Source organism: Protopterus annectens, chromosome 7.part0 (assembly GCF_019279795.1).
Source record: "Protopterus annectens isolate FY-2018-M chromosome 7.part0, PAN1.0, whole genome shotgun sequence".
Lineage (NCBI taxonomy): Eukaryota > Metazoa > Chordata > Ceratodontiformes > Protopteridae > Protopterus > Protopterus annectens.
In genome coordinates this window covers 721,694,586-721,720,094 of record NC_056739.1, presented here as the reverse complement: position 1 = coordinate 721,720,094, position 25,509 = coordinate 721,694,586, and the positions used below count along the sequence as shown (strand labels likewise).

Sequence of the window (25,509 nt, the reverse complement as noted above, 5' to 3'; positions counted from 1 at the left end):
TTGCTATGAAAGGGGAGAGTGTTAAGTTCTCCTCCTCTCTGCAATAAAAACAGTAAAAACAATTCCACAGCTTTGTCCTTTTTTATATCAGCTGCTGCATTCCTGACATTAGCAGGGTTAATTACCCATCTAAGATTGACAGCAGTATCTGACAGGGTAAACTACAGATTTAACTGTGTTTGATATGTCATGCAGGTGGAGACGAGTTCCTCTTCAAAGTATGTGAGAAGTTGTAAAAAAAAAAAAAGTAGGTGGGCTTTCCCTTCCTTTGACTCCACTGCAAGGAAATAAAAGTTTTAAAAACTACAAACAGGTTTCCGCTGCATACACAATGCTGGAACCATATTGTAGGGAGAAAAGAACCCTAATGAGAGTTAAACTGAGAGGGTGGAGTTTTCCTTTAAATCCAGGTTTTCTCTTCTCCCTCCCTGTTCCAAAGCAAGTCCGTCAGTGCAGGTGCCTTCAGACTTGACTTGGGGAGCAGTTTCAGTGGGATAAAAGTACAAGGTGTGCAGGACACCAAGGACAGATGCAAGCAAAATATGAGATACTTGTCTTATCAAGGCACTCTGTCGGCTTTGGTCCATGGGACCTTTAAGTTTAGACAATACCACAGTTATGTGGAACATCAACAAGCAAGGGAGGAACCAGGTTCTACCCCCTTTGCAGACCGGCCATATTAGCTTGGGGTATAGCTTCACAGCACTCTTACTCTAGAAACATCCTGCATTCCATCAGAGCAAAACTGAGTGGCAGGACAAGGGCAAACATGAATGGAAACTAGATCGGGGGCTCTTATAAGACTTGCTCCATCTATTAGGGAGTTGTGTAAAGAGTTGATTAGGAAACTCTAGCCAGCTTAAGTGTCTGGAGAGCACAACAGTGGTGTGATCTTGAGGGCAGATTGGCTGCAAATCTAGCAACTTTGTTGTAGGTGGTTTCAAGTTTGGAAAGTAGTGAAGACTAAGTTGGTTAAAATTTGAGAGCTGTAAAAAGTTGGGGAGAAGGTAAACTTGGGATAGTGAGATCCTGGAGTTGAGTGTGAGGAACCTCTTGTTTCTATAGAGGTTTTCTTGATGCAGTTCATGTTGGTCGTCCACTCTTTCTTCAAGTAGTTTAGCATATGTGGTTCAACTATGATCGCAGTGTTGAGGGAAGAGATGGTGAATGAGGATTTAAGATGGTAAAGGGATTTTGGGAGGAAGAGAAGCTGTCTTTTTAGGGTATGGTATGAGTTGGCTGGTAGTGAGCCATGTTTCAGTGAGGTTGAAAGATGTTTGTGTCAGGGTTAGTAGGTCAGTGGGACTGTCAGTAATAGAAACGATGGTGGAGTAATCTGTGTACTGTATGAGGGAAGACTTGAGGATAGGATGTGTGAAGTTGGTTAGTAAAAAATGTTAAAAGGAGGGGGCCTAAAATAGAGCATTGAGGGACAACTATTTTGATGGGGAGATGGAGCCATTTTACAGATTAGTCTGTGAGGTAGCTACTAAACCAGGTGATAGTTGCTGAGGAAAGGTTGAGTTTGGAGAGGAGGATGGGGTGAGAGATGATGTCAAAGGCTTTGGAGAGATCTAAACATATGCAGGACACTAGTTTATCATTGTCTGTAGCTAGGGAGATGGAGTTAATTGGGGGAGATATGCATAGGTGGTGAGTATACATAATTGCCATGCCTCCACCTTTTTTGTGCGTTTGGTCTAGGTGTAGAATGCTGTAACCGGGGGGGGGGGGGTCTTTGTCCACATTATGTGGTTTGAGATGTTTCAGAGACTAACTATGTTAGGAGAGTACTTGGGCTACCCAGGTGTGGAATTCCGTTATCTTATTTAAGAATGCTATGGATGTTGATTGAATAGCGAGAGATGTTTGAGACTAGGTTTAGGTACCTACTGAAGTGTGTGTGAGGTTTAGGTAGGACTTGGTGTGTGGGCCAGGGTTTGGGTGAATGTCACCTGAGAGTTGAAGGATGTTTAGTGGGAGGAAGAGAAGTGATGTAAAGGGATAGGGTGAGTGAAATTTGTTTTAATTCTGAGGAATGAGGGGAATTTTGGAGACAGTTTGATTTTGGGATGATTGAATTCGGTACATGGAAAGAGTGAGGGAGGAAAGGGAGAGGTGTAGTGGCTGCTGGTCTCAATTGTGTTATGAGAGGAGGTGGGAGAAGAGGGGAATAGATTTAGCTGAATGCAGTAGGAAGTGAGGTTGCTTAGGAGGAGAAAGGGTAAGAAAAGAGGAAGTAACATTGGAGGATGACGAGAATATGAAAGGGGGGGTAGATGCTTGACATTGAGAAGGCGTATGGTAATTGCTAGTGCAGGGGTATCAGAGCAGTGAGCAAGGGTGGAAGGAGTTAAGTGTAGTGAGTCGAGAGGTGGGAGGGCTTATTTTAAGAGGGTCAGGTTGTGATTGGTTGGGCAGTACAAGAAGTTGATCAGGGAGGGTGGGGTTAAGATGGTTAGTTACAAAGGTAATTACAAAACATTTTTAGGCAGTCAGTAATATATATGAATAGTCGTTAGTGTGCATTAACTGCAAATTTGCTAATTAAATTACATCCTTATGAAATAACAGGAACTATAGCACTATGAAACAATTGCGCATTAGATTGAACATTTAAATGTGTATTAGTTTGTCTGAGCATATGATTAGTGCTGAGACTGCACACCTAGCTATGTTAGTGACATAAATTTTTACTCTGTATAATGTACCTAGTTGAGGTGTGATGCATTGTCTAATTTCAACTGGTCATCTTGGATGACACCCAGTAGGTTTTATTTTACTTGTATCATCATAGGGACATTGGAAGTGACACTAGAAATGTGTTTTTGGATTCAAGAGCAGTAATTTTTTTAATCGTTATCCATGTTTGTCGATGAGGATTGTTTAGCGTCTTAGGGTTTAGAAAGATTCGGCAGAGCAGATTAGGGTCCAGTCTTCAGTGTTTTCAACTAGGGTAGCATTTTTGCTAGCAGTGTAGAGGTGATTGATAAATAGGTTAAAGTTCAGGGCCCTAGTATAGATCCTTGTAGGACCACAATACTTATGGCAAGAAGGTAGAGATCATTTTTCCATTTCACTGATTGTGCTCTGAGGTAGCTATTGAACCATTACAGTGAGGAGTTGGTGAGCCCTAAGGATGTAGGGTTGCCACCTTTCATTGTGGCTAAAACCGGAGTAAAGCTACACCCCTTGCATCACCAGTAACCTCACCCACCCCCTCCCCTTCCCACCCATATTCCACCCATTTTGTGATGTAACAGTGATGTCACTTGGGGAACGCTCTCTTTCCCTTCCCACTGCCTGTTTTTGGCTGATTTACTAAGCTTTTTTTTTTTTTTTGGTTCCTTTTTTTGAAACAGAATACCGGCATTTGTACAGTGTTTTCCGGACTCCTGGGGAATCGGTTTGATTTCCGGATAGTCCAGAAAAAAAAAACAGGGGTGGCAACCCTATAAGGATGAGAGTTTTGAGTTTCTGGTTGGACACTGTATCTAAAGCTTTTGTTTAGTCTAGGCAGGTGGTGAGTAGGCTGCTGGCATTTTTATGGCAGATAACAACCATATTTACATTCAGCTATGCAGTAGTTCTGATGTGATGAGGACAGAAGCTTGTCATCTTTTAGATGAAGTAGGGTATGAATACATTTTTTTCTAATACTTTTGATAGGGAAGATGAAATGGCACTTGGCCCTATAGTTTTAAAGATTTGTATTGATTCTGCCTTTGTGCAGTGGAATAATTTTTCTGTACGGGTGGGAATTTATTTTCAGATATGGATCCATTATCAGAACTGAAACTGGATATGTAATGGCCTGTGCTGCCATTTTAAGACATTTTCCAGGTAGATTGTCGGGCAGTTTTAGGCCTTAATTTTTTGAGGTATTTTTCTGATATCTGTGCGAACATTTTAGGAGAAACACAAAATTATTTGATTGCATAGGGACATAGAGATTGATTAATCACCTGACAGATTAATGGCTGTATTGCTTGTAATAAAGTACAAACATTAATGGAATTACCAATTCCTGATGTGCTTTGGTCCTGAGGGTAAAGCCCAAATGGCCAAATTATTTTATTTAGTTAACATTTGTTTACCTGGAGGTCTGTCTGAGACCGAGCCCATTTTTAGCAGAGACCTGGTGAGAAATGCTCCAGGTGCATGTGTTTGGAATTGTGGGGCCAAACGAACACCTGAAGAAAATCCACAAGAATGCAGGGATTTCAGGCAGACTCCACACAGAAGGCTCCCCAGCTGATAATCGAACTGGAGAACCTCTTGCTGTGAGGAGGCAGTGCTAACCACTGCACCTTCCTATATCAAAGCGTGGCATGAGTTAATCCCAGTATTCTCAAGACATGGTGTCTAATACATCTATCATGTTAAAACTGCAGAGCAAGTAGTAATGAAACTGTATAGCAGCCTAGCTAAGTTGAGTTTGATAGGCTTCAGTTGTGCTTGCTGCCTTCTGGAGGACTGCATAGGTAACTCTGGGGCGAATTAATGAAAACTGATTTAAGACATTGAGATTGACCTAGATATTACTAAGGTACTGCTTTTATTTGTCGGGGGAAGCTTTCACCAAAGATGTGGGCCGCATTGTTTTAGAAACCTGTTCTGTGATCAGCTATTTGCTGAGGGAAGTTGAGGTCATTGATGTAAATGTTTGAGATTTCATTGGTTTTCATTAAGGCAAAGAATGTCTAATAACACAGGGTCTTATGGCAGAAAAGGCTAATCATTGGTCATGATGGAATCTGTATAGACCAAGTAAAGGGGGAAGGCAGGAAATTTATCCGGGCAGTTGCAAGTTGTCCATGATTTTCTTGCCAAGAATCTTTAGGGTCTCAGGAATTGGGCATAATGCTTAGACTGGTATATGGCCAAATGGTGTATTTAGTGATGGACATGGATGCACTGAGGGAGACTATGGATTTTACTCTAGAACAAACGCCTTTGGAGAATGGTATGCTGGAGGCATGATTGTCAAATGTTTAATACAGGTGTTATGTTCCCTGTTAATTTGCAGGGGATGTCACTGATTTGGTTTGAGCCGTGTTAATTGTTTAAATAGAACCCTACTGCATCTCTTGGTATTTTGAGACTGTGGTTGGTACCCAGGAGGTGGTATAAACTCTTCAGGACTGAGTATTTTTAGAAGAGCTGATTTGCTCCTTGTTTGTAATTGACAACTGTAGCCATAGGCCTTTAACTTGGGCCTGGTTATTGGAAAAGGCGATAATGAAAATGAGAAGATCAAAGACTGAACCCAGTGGGACACCATTAGTAACATTCTTAATGTTCAAAGGAAGCACCAGTTGCCCTTATTGTGCAAGTTATTCCTAATAGCCAATTGGCTATGCAGTGGACAGAAGGAATTGCGTTGTATTCATTTGTCAGTAATGTTGTCAATGCATCGCATCAGTCGTTGGCCAAGTCAAAAGATGTGTGCTGTGTGTGGAATAGCTGTTCATGGCTTCAACCTTTTTTTAAAAAAAAACATTAAGTAGGTTTAGGACCAAAGGAATGTTTGCTAGTATTGACAGGGGCCTTGGATCCAGAAGATTACCTTTAAGTTGATTCAGATATGATACAGTCCCTAACATTGGGCTGGTGATGAGAGCATCCTTATGCAATGCCATCTGAGTTTTCTAGGCCTGAGTTAGAGAGGCCAAGATAAAAAAAATGTAGGTATAGACAAGTTGTATTTGGAGTGGATAAGGGGACAATCTTGTATATTATCAGGCTTCATTGATTTAGTGTTCTAGTTTTTGTACAGAGCTGACTGACCTTGATTGATGTAATTTTGTTGGGAAAGATGAATCGGCCAAACATGGTGAGTAGATGTGAAGTTTGACCAATATGTATCTGTTGGTGTATTGGCTATTGACTTGGGATCCAAGTCGTAGTATTTTCAAAAATAAGCTGGGAGCATTGTTGAGTATTGCTTCAAAGTTTACTTAGATGAAGATTTTTGTGGCAGTGTTTAACAGGAATAACAAACTTAAGTTTGTGTTCTGCCTTTCTCTTTTCAATGGGATACTTGAGGTCTTTGCTAATTTCTTGTGATACAGACATTGAGCCTTATTGATGGTAAGCAACATCCTCCTTTTATTGTACAATTTACTTTGCAAGTTCCCCCACAGGGGCTTGTTTTTTAAATTTACCACTGCAGTTAGAGTAGATAGGGATGGCCTCAGTACAACTGTAGTAGTGGTGTCCACCAGAGCAGGCTTGCTCCTGAACTTTCTCATGTGAACTGAGAATAACGTGCTTGTTTTGGAGAAATCACTGAACTGAGACTTGAAGGGGAGATGTCACATGCTTTAAAGGAAAATGGGGATTTATGGTCAAACTAATCAAGTGGTGGAAGTATAAGGTGGAATTTAGGCATGGGATATGTTGGTGATGACAAATCATGCACATTAGGGCCTTTAATGAAAATGTTGTTCAAGGGAGGTGGTATTGACAGTCTAGGAAGTCAACCTGTTTTACTGGTATAGGTTTTACAGTTTGAGAGTTAAACTTGCAAAGTAAATATTAGGTTGAATAGAAATCTCATGTAAAGAAATGTAGGTAACTCAATTTCTGTGGGGCGAGAGCCTGGAGGGGAGGGCATTGATTAGCAACGAGGTGACAGTCTTATGGGACCATTTGAACAGAGTTCTAGGTTGCGCTTATGATAAATTTGTTTTGAGTTGGGCTCCTGGATCAATATGGAGACACCATTGCAGTTTCCAGAGGACCTAAGAGTGGTGGGCACCAAACCCAGCTACTGGAGTGGGGGGATGGGACTATCAAGAGACTGCAGCAAAGCTTTTTTTTTTTTTACAGCATCTATACATATTTTGAGTAAGGAGGGCCACAGACTCGGGTATCCTTCTGTTCAGACTCGTAGCATTGATCAATGGCAACTTAATAGTCTAAATTAGAATTTGCTTTTCTACGATGTCCAGAAGATGGACTCTGTCTAAAATCAGCAGTATATGGAGGAGTACAAAAGTTTTATCCAGTCAGTGAAAGCCATGGTGAGAGTTGCATATCCTCCTTCACAATAACTTGTCACTATTGCCTCCTGCTGCAGTATAAACTGGACCCCCTAGAATGACAAAATTAAGACCGCTCTTAAAGATAAAGTTTAAATGTGTGAAACTAACTTCTGTTTGCACAGAAAGTATGTGCATAAGTCTTTATGCATGCAAACTTTTCTTTGTGGAAAAGGTTAATTTTGCAGCATTTTAAAAAAATAGTTTTGTTCTGAATGCAGAAATCTAAGCATACAGAACTGTGTTTACAGCAGTTAATACTGATGGGCAGAAGGTTTTGATGTCACTTTGGGTTCTAGCTCTATGCTGGATTATTGTGGGTAAGTAATTCTGAATTAACCTATGTAATTGCCAAACTGTAATTTCCTTCTGGTTACCCAGCCCTGGAATCTGCCTGCCTTGTTGGGCTCATTCTTCCTCTGTTTTGTGTGACATGGATTCTACATCAATGTTTGCCCAAAGCAGGTGAGTTAATGATGCAGGACGTGATGTATGTGCAAGTAGTGTCACCATCTTGTTTGTTTGACTGCCCTTTGCAATGAGGGCCTTGTTCCTTTTGTCTACCTTGTCTTGGATGCTGCACTCATTCCCACTGTAATCGGTCCTATTAGTTAGTTTTCTTGCAGATGTAACCCCATGCTTGTGGTAAGAATTGTAGTCTGATTTCTCAGTTCTTATGTCAAAAGCACTCAGGATGTAGCCTCTGTAGCTTATAAAACCATCTCAAAGATGCATTGATATGGTGAGTAACTTTTCATACCTGTATTTCTGTTTTAGAATATTCATCTGCCTTATTTCTCGGGAGAAATTGGTGTTTAAGTATTGGTGTTTTACCTGGAGAGGAAGTAAGTTTATCAAATAGCACATAATTATGTAATACAGGACATTCTTTCCATAATCAGTCCCAGTTGGACTAATAAAGGAGTTTTATTTTCTTTCATAGCAATGTCCTGTACTTGGATTGTTGCAGTCTGGTATTTCTTCCAGAGGTATGCAATCAGTCTTGGATTTGCTGTGTTTTGGAAATTGCTCTTTTGTGCCTACTGATATGTTGTGTGCAGGATACATTTTAAATGTTCATGTAGGAATGGAGTTTTGCTGGAATAGTTGAAACAGTGTTAACATCTCAACTTTCCTCCCATTTCAGATGCAAAAATCACAGATCAGGATACACGGTCAGGTGTTCCAGGATATGGAGTTGCCATTATTGTCATGTGTGGGCTTTGCATACTGTTTTCACCTTTATTAATACTCCTGGTAAGATGAAGTGATATCTTTATTTCATATAGACAATGCACATTTAGAAATAAAAGGGTGAACTTCAGATGTAGTAATTTTTTTGTCCAGTCTGACCAGCTGCAATCTCTGCACACACTTGAATGACCATACTGAGTTGCACCCCCCTTGACAAGTTCTGATCACTGGAATTCTCTGTTTTAGTACCAATACCATGAAGTATTCCTCTTCAATGCAGTTACGCCGTGACAATCAGTGTGGGTACCATTTTATCATACGTCTACAAAATGCTTGTCACAAAAGCAAGACCGCCACTCGGATGTACCAGTTGTTTTTGGAACAATCACACTCACATGTGCCTAATGTTTACTAAAAGTAGACATCAACCATTAAAGCACAAATTACCTGCTCAGTGTATAGAAGAAATGAAGCAAAGAATCCAACAGAGGAAAAGAATTTGTAGTGTCATACTTTGCATTATGCTAAATGTTTGTGAATGGGCAGACCTAGGAACTCTGTATTGGGCTTTACAAAGTCTTTCAGTCACATGATAACCTCCAACTCATTACCCAGTATGCTGTGTCTCAGATGTTGACATGTATAACTGTACTTCTCACCTCTCCAGTGAATGTCAGCAGTTTTGACCCATTGCTGTTGGGAGGGATTAAGTTAATATTTTAGATGTTTACAAAGTTTTGGAGGCACAGGAATGTTAAACAAGCCATGTGTAGTATTTGGCCTGATTCTTGTATTGGGGAGGAGGTGGGGCTTATTTGACCTGTTAACTTCTGCAGTTTGTGACAACTTGCATTTAAATGTCAGTCAGGAGTGTTTCACTTGTTGCTACTCGCATATTCGCAGGAATGGAGAATTTGTGTTTTGTTCCATATTTCACTAAAATGTCTGTCTTGTTGCAAAATGACTATTTGCAGGCACCTTTCAGCAGGCAGAGGGAGTTCACACATCCTACAGGCAATTTCTTTCTACTTCTGTAGAAACCCAAATGCCAGATCCTCAGTTTTACTAAATCTATGTGTGAAAGGTTATTAACCTACTTAAAAAGCTTTGACATTTTTCTGGTTCTTCAAGTCTAAGATAACATATTCCATGTAGTAGAGCGAGCATTAGGCTCTCCCCTCTTTTTTCAACTGTCCCACATCTGACCAGTATGTATCTCCTCAATCAGTAAGGTTTATCTACCCTCTTAGCTCCCTGGGCTTGCTATGATTGGGGTTGGGGCCAGCAAATCTTTCTCAAAAATCTTGTTTGGTAAGGCTATCAAGATTAAAGGGACTTTGGCTTGCTTTAAACATCTTGCCCTCTCTTAGGTTTCACTATACTAACCCCTTACTATTACATGATTCAGAATCTACATGAGCGATAGAAAATATCTGTTCAAAATGGAGGCATACCTTTGTTTTTCTACTCCTACTTCACTACAATCAAGTTCATCCAGTAAGCCAGCATTAACTATAGTGCTGCTTAATCTTCATAGGTACTGTAACTGTACTTTTCAGCTCTCTCCACCCATTCTGCTCTCCACCTGAGTAGCTCAACTATAAATGTTTAATGTTACAGGACTTTTCATACTTTCCCATGACTCTGTACAGCTATTCCAGAACTTTAACTGCCTGGTGCACACAACATTTATGTAAATATCTTGCCTCATTTGCACATCTCCAACATATCCCCTCTCCCACCTTCCAACATCTCTGTAATATAAGAGGAGCTCTGAACCACATATGCAACCATCTCATTTACCGATCCCATAAAATAGGTACAGCTTTTATTTTATCACACCTTCTCAACATATCCATTCAGATATAATTATACCTTCTACAGTCTTCCATAGCCTTAAATTTTCCATCCCACTGCCTTATTTTCCAGTAACCATTTAAAATGTCAAGACCCACTAGAGCTTCCTGAAATAGAGATCCAAATAGCCAAAAGAATGGCCTTAAATATAAAAAAGTCCAAGATACTAGTTATTGAAATATTCCATTTTCTCCAATATATGGCGATCTTGGGGTTGATGTATACAAGTTCATGGGGTTTAGGGGGGCTTGCCCCCTGCAAAAAAAAGCTCAATGGGGAAGAGCAATTTTGATTCACTCTTGTGTTCAGTCTTTTTTTAGCTTGTCAGCACTCTGCATTATGACTCCTGACATTTCAATAGGGAGCCTTAATTTCTCCATTCAATAGCCATATTTACTTTTCACTAATTTTACATATATCTTTACACATTTGCACTCTAGTTGCAGGTGCTTCCTTTGTGAGTAATGACACCCCTTCTTCCCAAGTCTTCACCAGTTTGGAAGTAACCACATTAATCAAACCACATTAATCAGACACATCACTGAGTGACACTTAATTCCCTAAACTGTCCGGATCTATTTACTCTACTTGTATCAAGTCTGCCCACAATATCCTTTATACCTCAGTTGCCCTACCATCAGCTATTTATTAAACTGGTATGGTACGTACACTTCAGAGAACTGTGCTTACTAAGCCAAATTCCTATTTGTATCTAAAAATCATATGTATACTCATGTTGCTAAACTTTCAAATATCTTTGAAAAAGTACCTCTCGAGCTAAAAGTCCTGTATTTGTAACATACTCATTAGACCCTTTTATCTGTAATTTACAATCCTAATGAAATCACACCTATCAGTGTAATAGTACTGCCCTCGTGCCAAAACCATTACAAATTCCCCGCATGCTATCAAATCAGTCACAAAATCCTCAATTTTACTAAGTAATCTGGTTATATGTCTTAAGTGAATCCAAATGGATAAAATGTGTATCCCTTATTTGCTCTCTGCTAATACTACAGTGGGTGTATATGCATGCAATAAACTGATGAATGTTCTATTGGCGAATGTAGAATATCATATGTAAGATTTTGTAGATATCTGTTTAGCATGCTGTAAATACTATATAGTGTATGTAACATGGTCACCTGTTGTATAATCCTGAGCACTGTGCAGTTTTTTAGTGTTAGCTCATTCAAATGTATATCATGTGAAGCTTTTCTCCCTGGGCTTCCACTGACAAAGGGCTTAGCACAATGAGACCTTCCTGAGAAAGAACGTCATGATGAAATGCTGAAAAAAAATCTCTTGCAAAGCCTCCTAGGCAATGCACTATTGGTCCCAGACTAAAGCCACATATTCCCACTTTACCCCACTGGGCACATCATTCACTGTGTTCTGAGTCATCAAAGCTATGTCTAAACTCTAAGGCTGCCAGAGCATGCCAGCACACACTGCAGTGCCCTAATCATGCATTTCAGGAGTCTGACACACTGATGCTCCAGTTATCAGGCTGAGTTGCAATAGTAACATCTGTGTCTCGAGGACAAAACATGTCCTGTCTACTGTTGGTGGAGTTTGGCTTTATTGGTGTGAATACTTCAAAGACTTAAGTCAGTGGGCATTCAGAAGTCATGTAGCTGGAAGGCTTGTACAAAGGGCAATTTATATTTTCCCTATGGGCCACCCTTAAAGGCAGTTTAAGGTATTATAGAGTGAATATCCTGTTTTTGAATGTCTTTTTTTGCCTATGTGGCTTTTCAGTGATTGTTTTGCATGTTTAGGTGCTAGAAATGGATGTCACTAAGTCCTTGCTCTTTTCAGCCCAAATACACTGCCCTCATTGAAGCAAATAACCTTAGATTTCTCCTGTGGAATAGAGATGTGGTTGAGCTGTCAGTGTGCAGATTGGAATCCAGCTTCTTGCCCTCAACAGCAATAAAGCCACAATACAAACAGAAAATAACTGACTTCAGTTCATTTTATATAACTAGTGTCTTGGGGAAAGGTGGGATTCTGTGTATATCAGCTTTAGGAGGAAGGGTTTGACAGTCCAGTCTGCTCCTCTAGGAGGAGGATCTACATCTCTCCACTAAACTCTTTTATACAGGCTGCCTTCTTGACCCCCCCCCCCCACTTAAATCCCAGTCAGGCCTGTATCAGTCTGGCATTTGCTCAGTTCAGTGCTACATGCCTAAACAAGAGAATGCCCAACAATGAGGCTTTCTTAACCTTTAAGCACAATAAAATCTCTGTATAGTTACAGAAACTTGTTTTTATATAATAACACTCCACCCAAGTTTAATGCCTACCTCTCATTCAGATTCTCTGCTAAAGTCCCATTAATTCATGGCAAATTCAGCACAGTGACTGGGAACTTGTGGATTTCTTATCCTATGCAATGTAAAGTATCCATTTTTCAATAGTTATGTATGCACTGCAAACAAATATATGCATACGAGCATAGGAACAATATTAGGCAAGCTATCATGGGGCCAATCAGATGCCTAGCTGTTTACACCTTTAAGTAGACACTTTGAAGTTCTTTCTGCCTTTTCCAAGCACAGAAGAACTCTCATCCCAAACAGAGAAGGGCCATTCTTAACCCTGTTGTAAATTTGTCAACCAATCCAAGACTAGCCTTAAAGGTAGTCACCGCAGGACTTTATCTGACCTGCATTGCTAACTTATTCCGTAAGTAAGGGATGTTTACTAAGGAGCCTGTCGCTCCAGCAAATCTTAATTGTTTTACATTTGTATCCTTCTTACAGAATTTGGTAGATCTGATGTTGTGAAGAAATAGGTCAAGGACTGGGTTTATCATGGCTCAGAAAGTGAGACAGAAGTCACCTCTGATCAAGTGGTAGGCTACTGTGATTGCATAACATAATGCCAAGTTTTTTGACCTGATGCAGTCAACAAACAGGGGGGCAAAATTAAACTTAACATTTTACTAATATAGCACTACTACTGCTGTCATTGTCACTTCTGAGAGGTTTCCCCTTTATTCTGGTTTCTTGCTTTAATTTTTACTTATTTCTAATTACCACCTTTCTACTTCTGTAAACTGAAAGAGTTGTAATTCAGTCATATGTTACCATTTCTTGCATTGCCCTCAACCTCTGCATTATGCCTATAATAATGTACTATAGTTTACCATTACATTCATCATTTTTCCTGGGTTTCAGTTATAACCTACCATCAATGTTTTCTTCCTCTGACCATCAGTTTGGTTGCCATAGCTTTAAAACCATTGATCAATGTTCATCCATATCTTCTAAGTACTCTTTCATGGACATTCTAACTTTAAACTGCTCTTCAAACTAGGATCTAACACAGATGTATCAGTACACACACAGCGTTGCTAAGACATCTGGAGACTGAAACAATTCCAATGCTTTCATCCTTCTGCAAAGACTAACTAGACATTCTCTGGCACTCCAGGATAGCAATTAGCTCACCACTAAGGACAATAAGAGCAGGACCCCAGCCCAGACATTGTGCGTCTGCTGCATTCAGGCCTGTGAGATGAAATCTTTGACTTAGTCATTTAATATTAAGCTGCTTTTCTAAAGGTAAGCTGGGCCGAGCTTAACCCCTCCCCTTCCAGCATCCTTTAACATATATACATTTCCTCAGTTACAACAATACAGTCTGTTATAAATGTACATTTCTTTTCTGTCCAGCAGGACCCACTGTTATATTTTTAACAAGCAAATTTACAAATGTTTGTACAGATGACAAAACATTATTTGCAAAATTCCAGCTAGCTATGCTGGCATATATTACACATGTCAAAAGGACTAGGCAGGAAACCATTGTATGTAATAAAACACTTTATATAACCAGCAAAGCTTTTGGATACAATCCTTCATCAATACTCATTACACATGCACTGCCCTACTCTCTGTGGCATAGCTGGCACTACCTCACATCTCATCTCTCCCCTTTGAAGATTCAAGCTAGTTTTTCAAGTGACCCTGGAGAAACATTGCTTGAGAGAAATGAGCCTGTCTGAGAACACATCAACTTGTACCCTATGCAGATCCCATCTGCAATGGCATTGCTAACCCTGCTACATTGCTGTACCAGGTGGGTTTCCCAGTGAACATATCCCCAGTCTCCTGTAACATTGCTTGGATTTCTGGAATCTCTGTAGGGGATAACCACTGGGACATTGCTACCCCCTTCCACTGAGGTTGTCAGTCTAACCTCACCGAAATCATCAGTTACCAGATCCTGCCACCCACTAAAAATAATTAGCACAGGGGCCTTCCTATCATGGTACAGTTTGTGCCCCTGCCTCTTGCCTAGCCACATCACTGACCTTCCTTACCACTTTGAAGGGTCCTTCCCAAGCCTGCAGCTTATTGTGTGTGGCAGGAGTGAGCACCATAACCTGCTGTCCCACAGCATACTTGCAGGCTTCAGCATTTCTGTCATACCAGATCTTTTCCTGCCGTTGGGCTCCTGACAGGTTCTCCTGGGCCAAGCCCATGAGCTTCTGAAGCCTTGTCCTGAGGTTTAGAACATATGCCCCAACAGACTCCTTGTGAGATTCACACTCACCCCCCCCCACTCATCATGAATCCAATCAGAACCCCATCAGCTTATGCCCACCTAGTAACCCAAAGGGTGATAAACCTGTGGATTCCTGGGGCACCTCTCTATGCAAACAGCAGATGTGGCAAATTTCTGTAACTGGTCGGCAAGTGCCCTTAGCATGGTCTTGAGAGTTTAACCTCTCCACAAGACCATTAGTCTGGGGGTGGTCTTTAGGTGCTTCACCCCAAAGAGCTCCCACAAGACAAGCCAGCAGGTCTGACATGAAATTGGCACCTCTGTCAGTATATCTCTCGGGGAAATCTACCCTGCTGGAAATCTGTAACAAAGCATTTGCCACCTTCTGTCCCTCAATGGAGGACAAGAGCCACTGCCTCAGGGTATCCAGTAGCATAATCTACTACCACTAGGATATATTTCTTCCCTGTGGAACATTAGGTATTAAGAGGCCCCACAATATCCATAACAGCCCTCTGAAACAGCTCCTCAATCACAGGCAAAGGCATCAAAGGAACTTTGACCTTGTCTCCTGTCTTGCCTACTTTTTGGCACTGCTCACAGGTCCTGCAGTACTGTTACATTCCTTGCAATCCCAGTCCAGTAGAAGTTCTGCATAATACGTCTTTTGTTGTGCTTTATGCCCATATGACCTGCAAAAGGAATATCATGGGTTATGGCTAGAATTTGCCAGATGGTAGGCTCTGAGCACTACTAACTACTGTATTACCTCATCTTCCAGCCCTCTCACAGGGGTCTTCTCTCTGTACAGTAAACCATAAATGTTCGTGTTTCACTGTTGCAGTCCTAACCAATGGGTTAGCTGGCTCCCAGTAGCCCTCGATTTAGCTAGAATACCAAAGGGAAGTACAAATGACATTGACGGTCTGTTGTAAAGGACGTCAGGGTATTCAATAAAAAAGGAGGCAGCCAACGTCACTTCCCCAGGCTTCCTTGCAGTGGAGCCCGAAGCAGAAGCATTTCTTGCATGAGTGCCGGTTGGCAGTTTACCTTTTTTATTTCCGACTACAAAGTTGAAGTCAACTACAGCGAAGTATCCTGTTGGGGATCCTCTTTTCTTGCCTTAACGAATGTCAGAAAAGGTCAATTGTCTTACTTGTGGAAAGCAGATTCGCCATAGATTTTCATTCCTATTGTATTACTTGTTTAGGCCTTGACCACGACATTCCTAATTGTGATCTCTGTGCTTCCTTTAATCCGCATACTATTAGTCATCAGGCTAAGCTTTTAGCTAAACATTTTTGAGTTTGGCACAAGTCTGTCGGTATGGCATCTGCTGGTCTTTTAGGCTTTGGCTATCCCCAAGAAACGTAAGAATAAGGACCACGACAGGCTTCTGAAGGTCATCAGTCATGTGGTAGCCAGTAAGGGGCCTTTGCAGCCCCTGCAGCCCACAGATTTTCAACCGCAGGCCATGGTTGAGACCTTTTCAGAGGTCTCCAGGCCTCCGGCTTCCATTTTGCCTTCTGACCTTCTGCCTGTTGCTGCTTCAACTAGATCTGGAGCCACTAAACTGACTCTGGTGTCCAAGGCCTCTGTTCTTCGTTCAGACAGCAAGCTCATACTGACAACTTCAGCTGCAGCTTCAGTGGTTGCCAGGCCTCCCGAGTCCTTCAAATATGCAGGTAAATTTTCCATTCGTAAGCCTCTCGTCCCCCTCATTCTCAAATGGTTAAAATGGCTGATGACCTTTTGACTCTTATTTAGGGGTTCACAGCCGCCTCCTTCAAAAAGAGGTAAGGATGTCTCTCCTGAGGCTTTGTCCTTTTCATGTTCTAATACTTCCAGCATTTCTGTTGATGAAGAGGAAGTTTCTCAAGCTTTCTCTCCTTTTGAGGATTCGGACGCAGAGGAGTCCATCCCTTCTGCTTCTCCTCCAGAAGATTTCTCTTTTGGTGATGCTTTAAATACTCTCAGGGAATAGTTTAAATGGGAAAGTCAGGATTATCCCCTTTCTAAGAAAAGGATCGGGGAGTTTTTAGATTTGCCTCAGCATAAGCCTTTGGTTATTCCACCGGTGTTGGAAGTGGTTGATGTTTTATTGTAAAATTCCTTGACTCCAAATTTGGTTCCTCCTCCTCCCAGGAAACCTGACTGGTATTAGAGTCCCTGATTCTCATTTGTTTCTTTTCAGGAATCCGTTGGCTGATCCAGAGGTTATTTCTCAAGGTCTAAAAGGAGTTAAGGCCACTGTTACTAAACATCCTGTTTCTTCTGAAGGGAATCTAGGAACCTAGATTAGGTGGGGTAAAAAGGTTTATACCTCTACCACTCTTGCTATTGGGTCTAATTGTCTTTTTCATATGCTGAAGTACCAGCAGCTATTAAGTCTAGGATAGCAAGTGTGCCTCTGTTGGTGGAGAGTAAAGATGTGCAGGATTTGCTGAATTCTGCTAGTCTTGTCAATACATTCATTTCATTGTGGTTTTGACATTCTAGAAGCCTCCTGTAGGGCTACAGCTACTGGCTCTGTTATTATAAGGCACACTTGGCCCAAGGAGCAGCCCCTACCAGAGTCTGTTAAGGCTAAGCTTTTCGATGTACCTTTGCATAAGGACAGTCTTTTTGGCAGTAAAGCAGAGGAAGTGCTCAAGAAGATGGAAGACAAGGCCAAGTCTATGCAGACAGACTTTCTGCAAGTTCAGCCTCCTTGCTTTAGCAGGAATTACCTTTCTAAGAGTTGGACGTTCCTGATACCAGCAGACAGAACCGATGTTCTTCGTGTTTCACTGTTGCAGTCATTACATTTGGTAATCTGCTGGCAGGTTCCCCTCAGTCGGCCTGAATTCCAAAGTCTTGGGTCATATGTCGGTTGCTGTCTCTTCTTCCATGACATCAAGTCAGGGTATAAAACAGGCAGCAGACGCCATTTTATTTAGTCTTTCTTACCATGTGGTGCCTGAAGCAGAAGCCGTTCGCAAGTGCCGGTCGGCCGACTCCTGAAATTTTCGAATTCGAGTTTCAGAACCAAAGTCTTCACTAAAGCTAAGTACCGTATTAGGGAAGCTTTTTCTTGCTCCATACCGATGCCAGTAAAAGTTAATTGCATTACTTGTGAGAAGCAAATACCTCATAAGGATTTCCTTTTGTACTGTATTCCTTGCCCTAGGCCCTGATTCATAACGTGCCTAGCTGTCTGTTTTGTGCTAGATTTAACTAACACACTATTAAGCATTGGTATATCTTTGCCTCAAAATATTTTGGAAACAGATTAAACTATTCAGGGTTCATGGCATCCTGCATTCTACTGATTCCATATGCAAGACTGCATATGAGGAAACTACAGTGGTACCTAAAAGGTTTATGGAGTCAGCATTGTCACAGACTGGAAACGATGATTTCTCTCATTCCCTACCAACAATAGGAGTTTCTTTGGTGGGCAGAGGCATGTCACCAAAACATGGGACAGTCCTTCCCTCTACCCCCTGCCAGCCAAACCTTAACTACAGATGCATCAGACTATGCATGGGGGGCCCACCTTGTGGGAAGATGCATTCAGGGCATATGGGAAGATGCATTCAGGGCATATGGACTCCAAAACAAATGTATCTGCATATCAACCAAAAAGAGATGTTAGCTGTTCAAAATGCCCTGACAGCTTTCAAGGACTTGCTTCATCCAGGATAACCACTGATAAAGACGGACAACACCACGGTTATGTGGTACATAAACAAGCAGGGGGGCATGCACACACACCCTTTTTGCAGACTAGCCATGGCATTGTGGAACACAGCCTTGACCTACCAAGTACATCTTCAATATCAGTTCCTGCCAGGAAAGGAAAATACTCTGGCAGATGACTTAAGCAGAAACCTTATGGACCCTCACGAGTGGAAACTGGATCCACAAGTCTTCAGCATGATGAGAAAGAAATGGGGGAGCCCGGACATAGACCTATTTGCCTCTCCTCAGAATTATCAACTGGACAAATTCTGCACAAGGACTTGTCACAGACGAGCATGGAAAGTGGATGCCCTATCCTTCAGTTGGAAAAACCTATATGCCTTTCCTCCTCTGCCTTTTCTTCCCAAGGTCCTACTAAAGGTCAGACAAGAAAAAACAAAAATGATACTAATTGCTCTGGACTGGCCCTGCCAACACTGGTATCCAATCCTAAGGAATATGTCTCAATTCCCATCTTGGTACTTGCCTCAAATACCTCACTTACTGTCTCAGCAAAACAATCTGATCCTGTACAATCCGCTCCAAACACTGAACCTGGTAGCATGGCTGATCATGTAGTTATTCAAACACCTCTCAGTAAATCTGTGATGGATGTCATTTTGGAAGCCAGGAGGGCCTAGTACTAGAAAATCTTATGCTGATAAATGGAAGAGATTCTGTGCTTGGAACAAAGAACAAGGAAATAACGCAGCTAAGCCAAATATTCCTCAGATTTTACAATACTTGACTGAGATGCTTGACCAAAGGCCTATCTTTTTCATCAATAAAAATCCATGCCTCTGCCATCTCAGCTCATTACAGCACAGAGCCACCGATCTTTTCTCACCCTTTGCTAAAACAGTATCTTAGAGGGGCCAAAAATTTAAGGCCTCCCAGAAGATCAAACAGGAATGAACCAAACCCACGCAGGGTAGACCAAGTGCACGGATCAAACCATAAGCAATAGTACATCCAAAAGAAGATCCAGCACAAAGGAAGAAAAAATTAAATGGCTTTTATTGTGGCAACTCCAAGCAAAGCAAACCAGTTTTGGCTAAAACATAAGCCTTCTTCAGTGCAACAGAAAATTTAATTAAAGCACATCCTAGTGTCTACTTGTATATCCCCAAATTAGAGATATATACACACCCTGGATATAATACAAATGGAACTACCAAAGCAAAATTCAACTTAATTCATTTAAACCAAGTCTGAATAAAGCTCCCCAGCCTGGTGATCCAAGAGGACTCCATATTGTCTAGTATTTCATGCCAACCTGCTTTGGAAGTTCTATACATCTGAATTTTGTCAATTATAGTAAACTTAAATTTTGCAGTTGTGTATAGTAGTGTGTTTATATAGAGCATTGGAAACTCTTATTTCTAATCTCGCTTAGATGTTCACTTATGCGATGTCTGAAGGGTCTGGATGTTTGTCCTACATAAAAGGATGCGCACGTACATGTAGCTAAATAGATCAACCAGTCACTGCTGCAGTTACCAAAAATTCTAATCTGGTACACTTTAGAAGTGTTACAACTAGTAAAATGTTCTTCGTGTTTCACTGTTGCAGTCATAACTGTAGGGTACTCCTGCCAGCAGGCAGCCCGAGGTCGGCCAGAATATCAAAGTCTGGGTCCGGCGTCGGTTGTATCCGCAAGTACCCTGACATCAGAACGCATGGGTATAAAGCTGACAGCCGACGCCATCTTCTCCAGTCTTTCTTGCCGTGCGGTGCAAAGCAGTTCGCTAGTTGTTGGTTGGCGTTTTCAAGACAATGTGGTGCATTTGTCGTCGGTCCGAAGTTTTCTACTTCTCTTCTCAAAGCTAAGTACACCCCATTGGGGAAACCTTTTTCTTGCTCCTCCAATGTCAGAAAAAGTTAATTGTGTATCGTGTGGAAAACAAATACCTCATAAAGATTTCCACTCTTACTGTCTACCTTGCTTAGGCCCTGACCATGACGTTTCTTGCTGTCGGTTCTGTGCCAGGTTCAATTCTCGCACTATCAAGCGTAGGTACGATTGGGCCTTGAATTACTTCGGTAGATGATTTAATTATAGGATGTCGTCGGATACTTTACCGACTACCGGAATACAGAAGAAACGCAAAGACACGGACAGGCCTCTGAGGTCCAAACAGGATACTTTGCAGCCGGAGCCAGCTTCGGGTTCGGCGGTCGTCAGTGAGGCGCTTTTGCAGCCCCTGTCGTCCGCCACTTCAGAACCGATGGCCGACACGGACTCCCATGGGGAGCCATCTAGGCCTAGTAATTTGTCTGCTGCAGGACCTTCGGACGTCGCTCCTTCAGATGGGTCTGGAACCGCTGTGCAGGTACCGGCTTCTGAGGGGGTCTTCAGGCCTTCACATATTACTATTTCCACAAAGACAAAGGCTAAGTCAAAGACTCCTGTTAAACCCAGACTTTCTGCTCAAGCTTCTTCGGATTCAGCTCCTAAGACTCCGAAGCAATTACTACGGATGGCTGAGGATTTATTAACTATGATTAGGGGCTCTCACCCTCCTCCTGAGAAAAGGCCTAGACAGGATATCCCTTATGATTCCTCTGATCAGGCTTCTGTATCTTCAGTTTCTTCCTCTGATCAGGATTACTCTTTTCCTCATGAGGATTCGGATGCAGAGGATTCTGTTCCCTCTGCCTCTCCCCCTGAAGATTTTTCTTTTGGGGAAACCTTGCATGAGATGAGGGAGCATTTTCATTGGGAAGGTCAGGATTATTCTGCTTCCAAAAAGAGACTTGGGGAATTTCTTCTTCTCCCTCAACACAGGCCTTTAGCTATTCCTCCTGTACTTGACATTGTGGATGATGCCTTCTCTGAAGCTAACTTGAATCCTGATTCCATGCCGCCTGCTCCTTCTAAGCCTGATAGATTTTACAGGGTCCCTGATTCCCATCAATTCTTATTTAAGAATCCTTCTGCTGATCCTGAAACTATTTTGCAGGGTTCCAAGGCTGCTAAGGTCGCCTCCTCTAAGAATCCTATCCCCTCTGAAAAGGATTCTCGTGCCTTGGACAGGTGGGGCAAAAAGGTTTATACTTCAGCAACCCTTTCTATTAGAGCTTTAAATTGCCAGTTTCACATGTTTAAGTATCAACAGTTTCTTTTATCTGTTTTAAAACAAAGGCTTTCTACCTTTCCTGCATGTGCTGAGGACAAGGAATTACAGGATGTGTTGCATGCAACTGAACAAGTTAGCAAGCATAGTTTACATTGTGGTTTTGATGCCTTAGAGGCTTCCTGCAGGGCTGCTGCCTCTGGTACTGTTATCAGGAGACATGCTTGGCTTCGTGAGCAGAATTTACCTGAACAAGTTAAGGCTAAATTGCTAGATGCCCCTGTTCAGCATGATGTCTTATTTGGATCTAAGGCTGAGGAGGTTATTAAAAAGATGGAAGAAAAAGCCAAGTCTATGCAGACTGTAAAAGATTTTTTGCAAGTACAGCCTCCTAGATTTTCTAGAAATTGGCCATCCAAAAATTGGTCTTTTCCCACTTCTGACAGGCCTCAAAGGGGAAGATATAGACACTCCAGAGGTCGGGTGCAGGCTCAGGCCTCTTACAGATCTAGACAGTGGACTGCTTCACCTAGAAGGGGAGAAGACAGACCTCAAACCCAAAGAAAGCAGACCCAATGACTCCCTCTGTTGGGCTACAGGTCCTCCTTCCCTGGATGCCCCTCTCGGAGGAAAACTTTCTCTTTTTTTACCAAAACTGGACTCACATTACCCAGGACAAATGGGTGTTAGACGTGATTTTGAAAGGCTACAGATTCCACTTTCACACTCTGCCAAGGCCTTCCGGCTGGCCAGATCTGCCAAAACATCAATGGACAGAGGCCTTAAATCAAGTGGACGCTTTATTAGCCTTAAGAGCCATAGAAACCTATTCCACCTCTAGAGGTGGGGAAGGGGTTTTATTCAAGACTTTTTCTGGTCCCAAGAAAACAAAATTCCTGGAGACCTATTCTGGACCTCTCAGTATTGAACACCTTTTTGGAAATTTCAAAATTCAAGATGCTTACACTTCAACGACTTCTCCCAATGCTCTCACAAGATGCTTGGATGGTAACATTGGACTTAAAAGATGCTTACTTACATGTCCCCATAAGGCAACAATGCAGAAAGTACCTCAGATTCAAGGCAGGCTCAAGACACTTCCAATTCTCTGTACTGCCATTTGGCTTATCTACTGTGCCCAGAGTTTTTACCAAATGCCTGGCTCCAGTAGTAGCTTACTGCAGACTCAGGGGATTCAGATTTACCCCCATCTGGACGACTGTGTAATTCAGGCAGACAGCAAAGACCTTTTACTTCAACACCTGCATTTTGTTCAGCGTCTTCTACTACTGGGATTCTCAGTGAACACAAAGTCGCATTTGATTCCTTCTCAACGAATAATCTTTTTGGGAGTTCTTCTATACACAAGTTTACAGATGGCCTTCCTTACTCCAGAAAAAGTTACAGCTGGCTTCAATCTTCAAGACCTTGGCAACCTTGATTCAGCTCACTGCAAGGAAATTCCTGCAGGCTTTGGGCTACATGGCCTCTTTCATCCTGTTGATTCCAAATGCGAGGCTTCACATGAGGAAACTTCAATGGTACCTAAAGAGTGTATGGTCACAGCATTGCCACAGTCTGGATACAATGATTCCACTGATTCCCTGCCTCCAGAAGGAATTCCTTTGGTGGTCCAGGGCGTGTGTTTTGAATGAAGGGAAGCCCTTTCGTCTTCCTAAACCTACTCAGATCATAACCACGGACGCCTCAGATTATGCTTGGGGAGCTCATTTTCTAGACAAATGCCAACAGGGTTCTTGGACAAACACCTTCTATGGCACATCAACTTGAAAGAAATGTTGGCAGTCCAAAATGCTCTTCTAGCCTTCCAGACTCTTTTGAAGCCAGGACCTCTGCTAATTCGAACAGACAATACCACTGTCATGTGGTACATAAACAAGCAAGGGGGCTCTCACTCTTACCCCCTTTGCAGACTTGCCATGACTTTATGGGACACAGCCCTAAAATTGAATCTGGATCTTCAGGCACAGTTCATTCCAGGAAATCAGAATCTCTTAGCAGACAGCCTAAGCAGAAACATTTTGGATCCTCACGAATGGATGTTGGACCCCAACTTATTCAGCAAGATAACTGCAGTTTGGGGCTGTCCTCAGATCTGTTTGCGTCCCATCTCAACCATAAGTTGCCTCTCTTTTGTACCAGGTCCTTCCACAGACAGCTTGGAAAGTGGATGCCCTGTCCTTCAGCTGGAGGAATCTTTCGGGATATGCCTTCCCTCCTCTTCCTCTTCTGCCTCGGGTATTGCTAAAGATAAAGCTGGACAAACCCAGACTGATCATTTTGATAGCTCCAAATTGGCCTAGTCAGTTTTGGTATCCAACTCTACTACACCTTTGCTTGGAACCCCCTTGGAGTCTTCCTCTGACCCATTCTCTACTGTCCCAGCATCAGGGTCAGGTATTTCACTCTCAAATAAAGACACTCTGCCTGGCAGCTTGGCTCATCAAAGGCAATTGATTCCTTCTCTTCCTAAACAGGTTTTGGATATTCTTTTGGAAGCTAGGCATCCTAGTACAAGGAAATCTTATGCTTCTAAATGGAAGAGATTTTGTATTTGGATGCAGGATCGTGGTTCTGATCCTTTTTTACCTGATATTCCCTCTGTTTTACTTTATCTCTCAGACCTTTTGCTTAAAGGTCTTTCCTTTTCTTCCATTAAAATTCATGCTTCTGCTATTTCGGCTCATTTCAATTGTGATCCTCCCATTTTTTCCCACCAGCTGGTTAGACAATTTCTGAGAGGAGCTAAGAATTTAAGACCTCCTAGATCTCCTCCTATCCCTCCTTGGGATCTCAACTATGTCTTGGAAAAGCTTACTTTGCCTCCTTTTGAGCCTGCTGCCTCTGCGGATATTAAGTTCTTATCCTGGAAGACAGCTATCTTGTTGGCCTTAACTTCTGCCAGAAGGGTATCTGAGTTACAAGCCCTCATGGCTGTGGAACCATACCTCATCTTCCATCAGGACAGTTTCCTTGAGGACCAATCCTACTTTTATGCCTAAGGTAGTTTCTAGAGAGTCTCTATTCACCTGCCTACCTTTTTCCCAAAACCCCAAAATAAGGGGGAAAGGATTTTGCATTCATTGGACGTACACAGGCAACTATGTTTTTACCTGGACAAAACTAAAGATTTCAGAAAATCAGATCAATTGCTTATCTCTTTTGCTTCCAGTTCTCTAGGTAAAGCTATTTCTAAGCAAACTATTTCCAAATGGATTTCTCATGGAATAAGATATTGTTACTCTCTTTATGGAAAACAGATTCCAGGTGCTGTCAGGACTCATTCTACTAGAGCAGCTGCCACTTCAGCCTTTCTCAGAGGAGTTCCTACCAAGGACATTCTGGAGGCTGCCACTTGGAGCTCTGTGCATACCTTTTCCAAGCACTGTAACCTCCCTTTGTACTCTAAGTCTAGGGCAGGCTTTGCCTCTGCTGTTTTGCAGGGTCTTCTAGCTGCTCCTTCTTCATAACCTCCTCCCGTGTTCTCAGCTTTGGGATTCTACCCTACAGTTATGACTGCAACAGTGAAACACGAAGAACATAGTACAGTTGTGTATACCTACCATAAATGTAGATGTTAGAGTGTCTTCACTGTTGCAGTCGGTGTTTCCCTCCCTCCAGACCCCTCTTGTTTCCTTTTCCACTACCTTTCTGGTGTATTTCTGTTTCCCTTGGGACACCTTTTGGTTTTATGGGAGCTTCTGACATCAGGGGCAAGAAAGGCTGGAGAAGATGGCATCGGCTGTCAGCTTTATACCCATGCGTTCTGACGTCAGGGTACTTGCTGATACAGCCGACGCCGGACCCAGACTTTAATATTCTGGCCGACCTCGGGCTGCCTGCCGGCAGGAGTACCCTACAGTTATGACTGCAACAGTGAAGACACTCTAACATCTACATTTATGGTAGGTATACACAACTGTACTTTCTTTGCTTTTGAAAATGTTTACATGCACTGCCGTGACAACAAGGAACACAGCCTACTAGAGAGTCACCAAATAGTGTTTTCTGCATTGGGATTGGTGGGTTGTATCTCTTGTGTGTAAGATTTGAGTTGATCTTTCTGCCCCTAC

The 25,509-nt window shown here is 42.1% G+C and overlaps 2 protein-coding genes across 4 annotated transcripts in view; both read left to right on the top strand.

Moving 5' to 3' along the window:
* Window positions 1-8,357, top strand: part of LOC122806081 (mucin-3A-like) — a 347,511-nt gene extending 339,154 nt beyond the window's left edge. Inside the window, exon 12 of the mRNA XM_044076319.1 lies at window positions 8,194-8,357. Within this exon, the coding sequence (XP_043932254.1) occupies window positions 8,194-8,312 (119 nt within the window). The 3' untranslated portion in view covers window positions 8,313-8,357. The remainder of the gene's footprint in view (window positions 1-8,193) is intronic.
* PPCDC (phosphopantothenoylcysteine decarboxylase) overlaps window positions 1-25,509 on the top strand; it is a 1,155,725-nt gene that overhangs the window by 635,320 nt on the left and 494,896 nt on the right. The window lies entirely within an intron of this gene.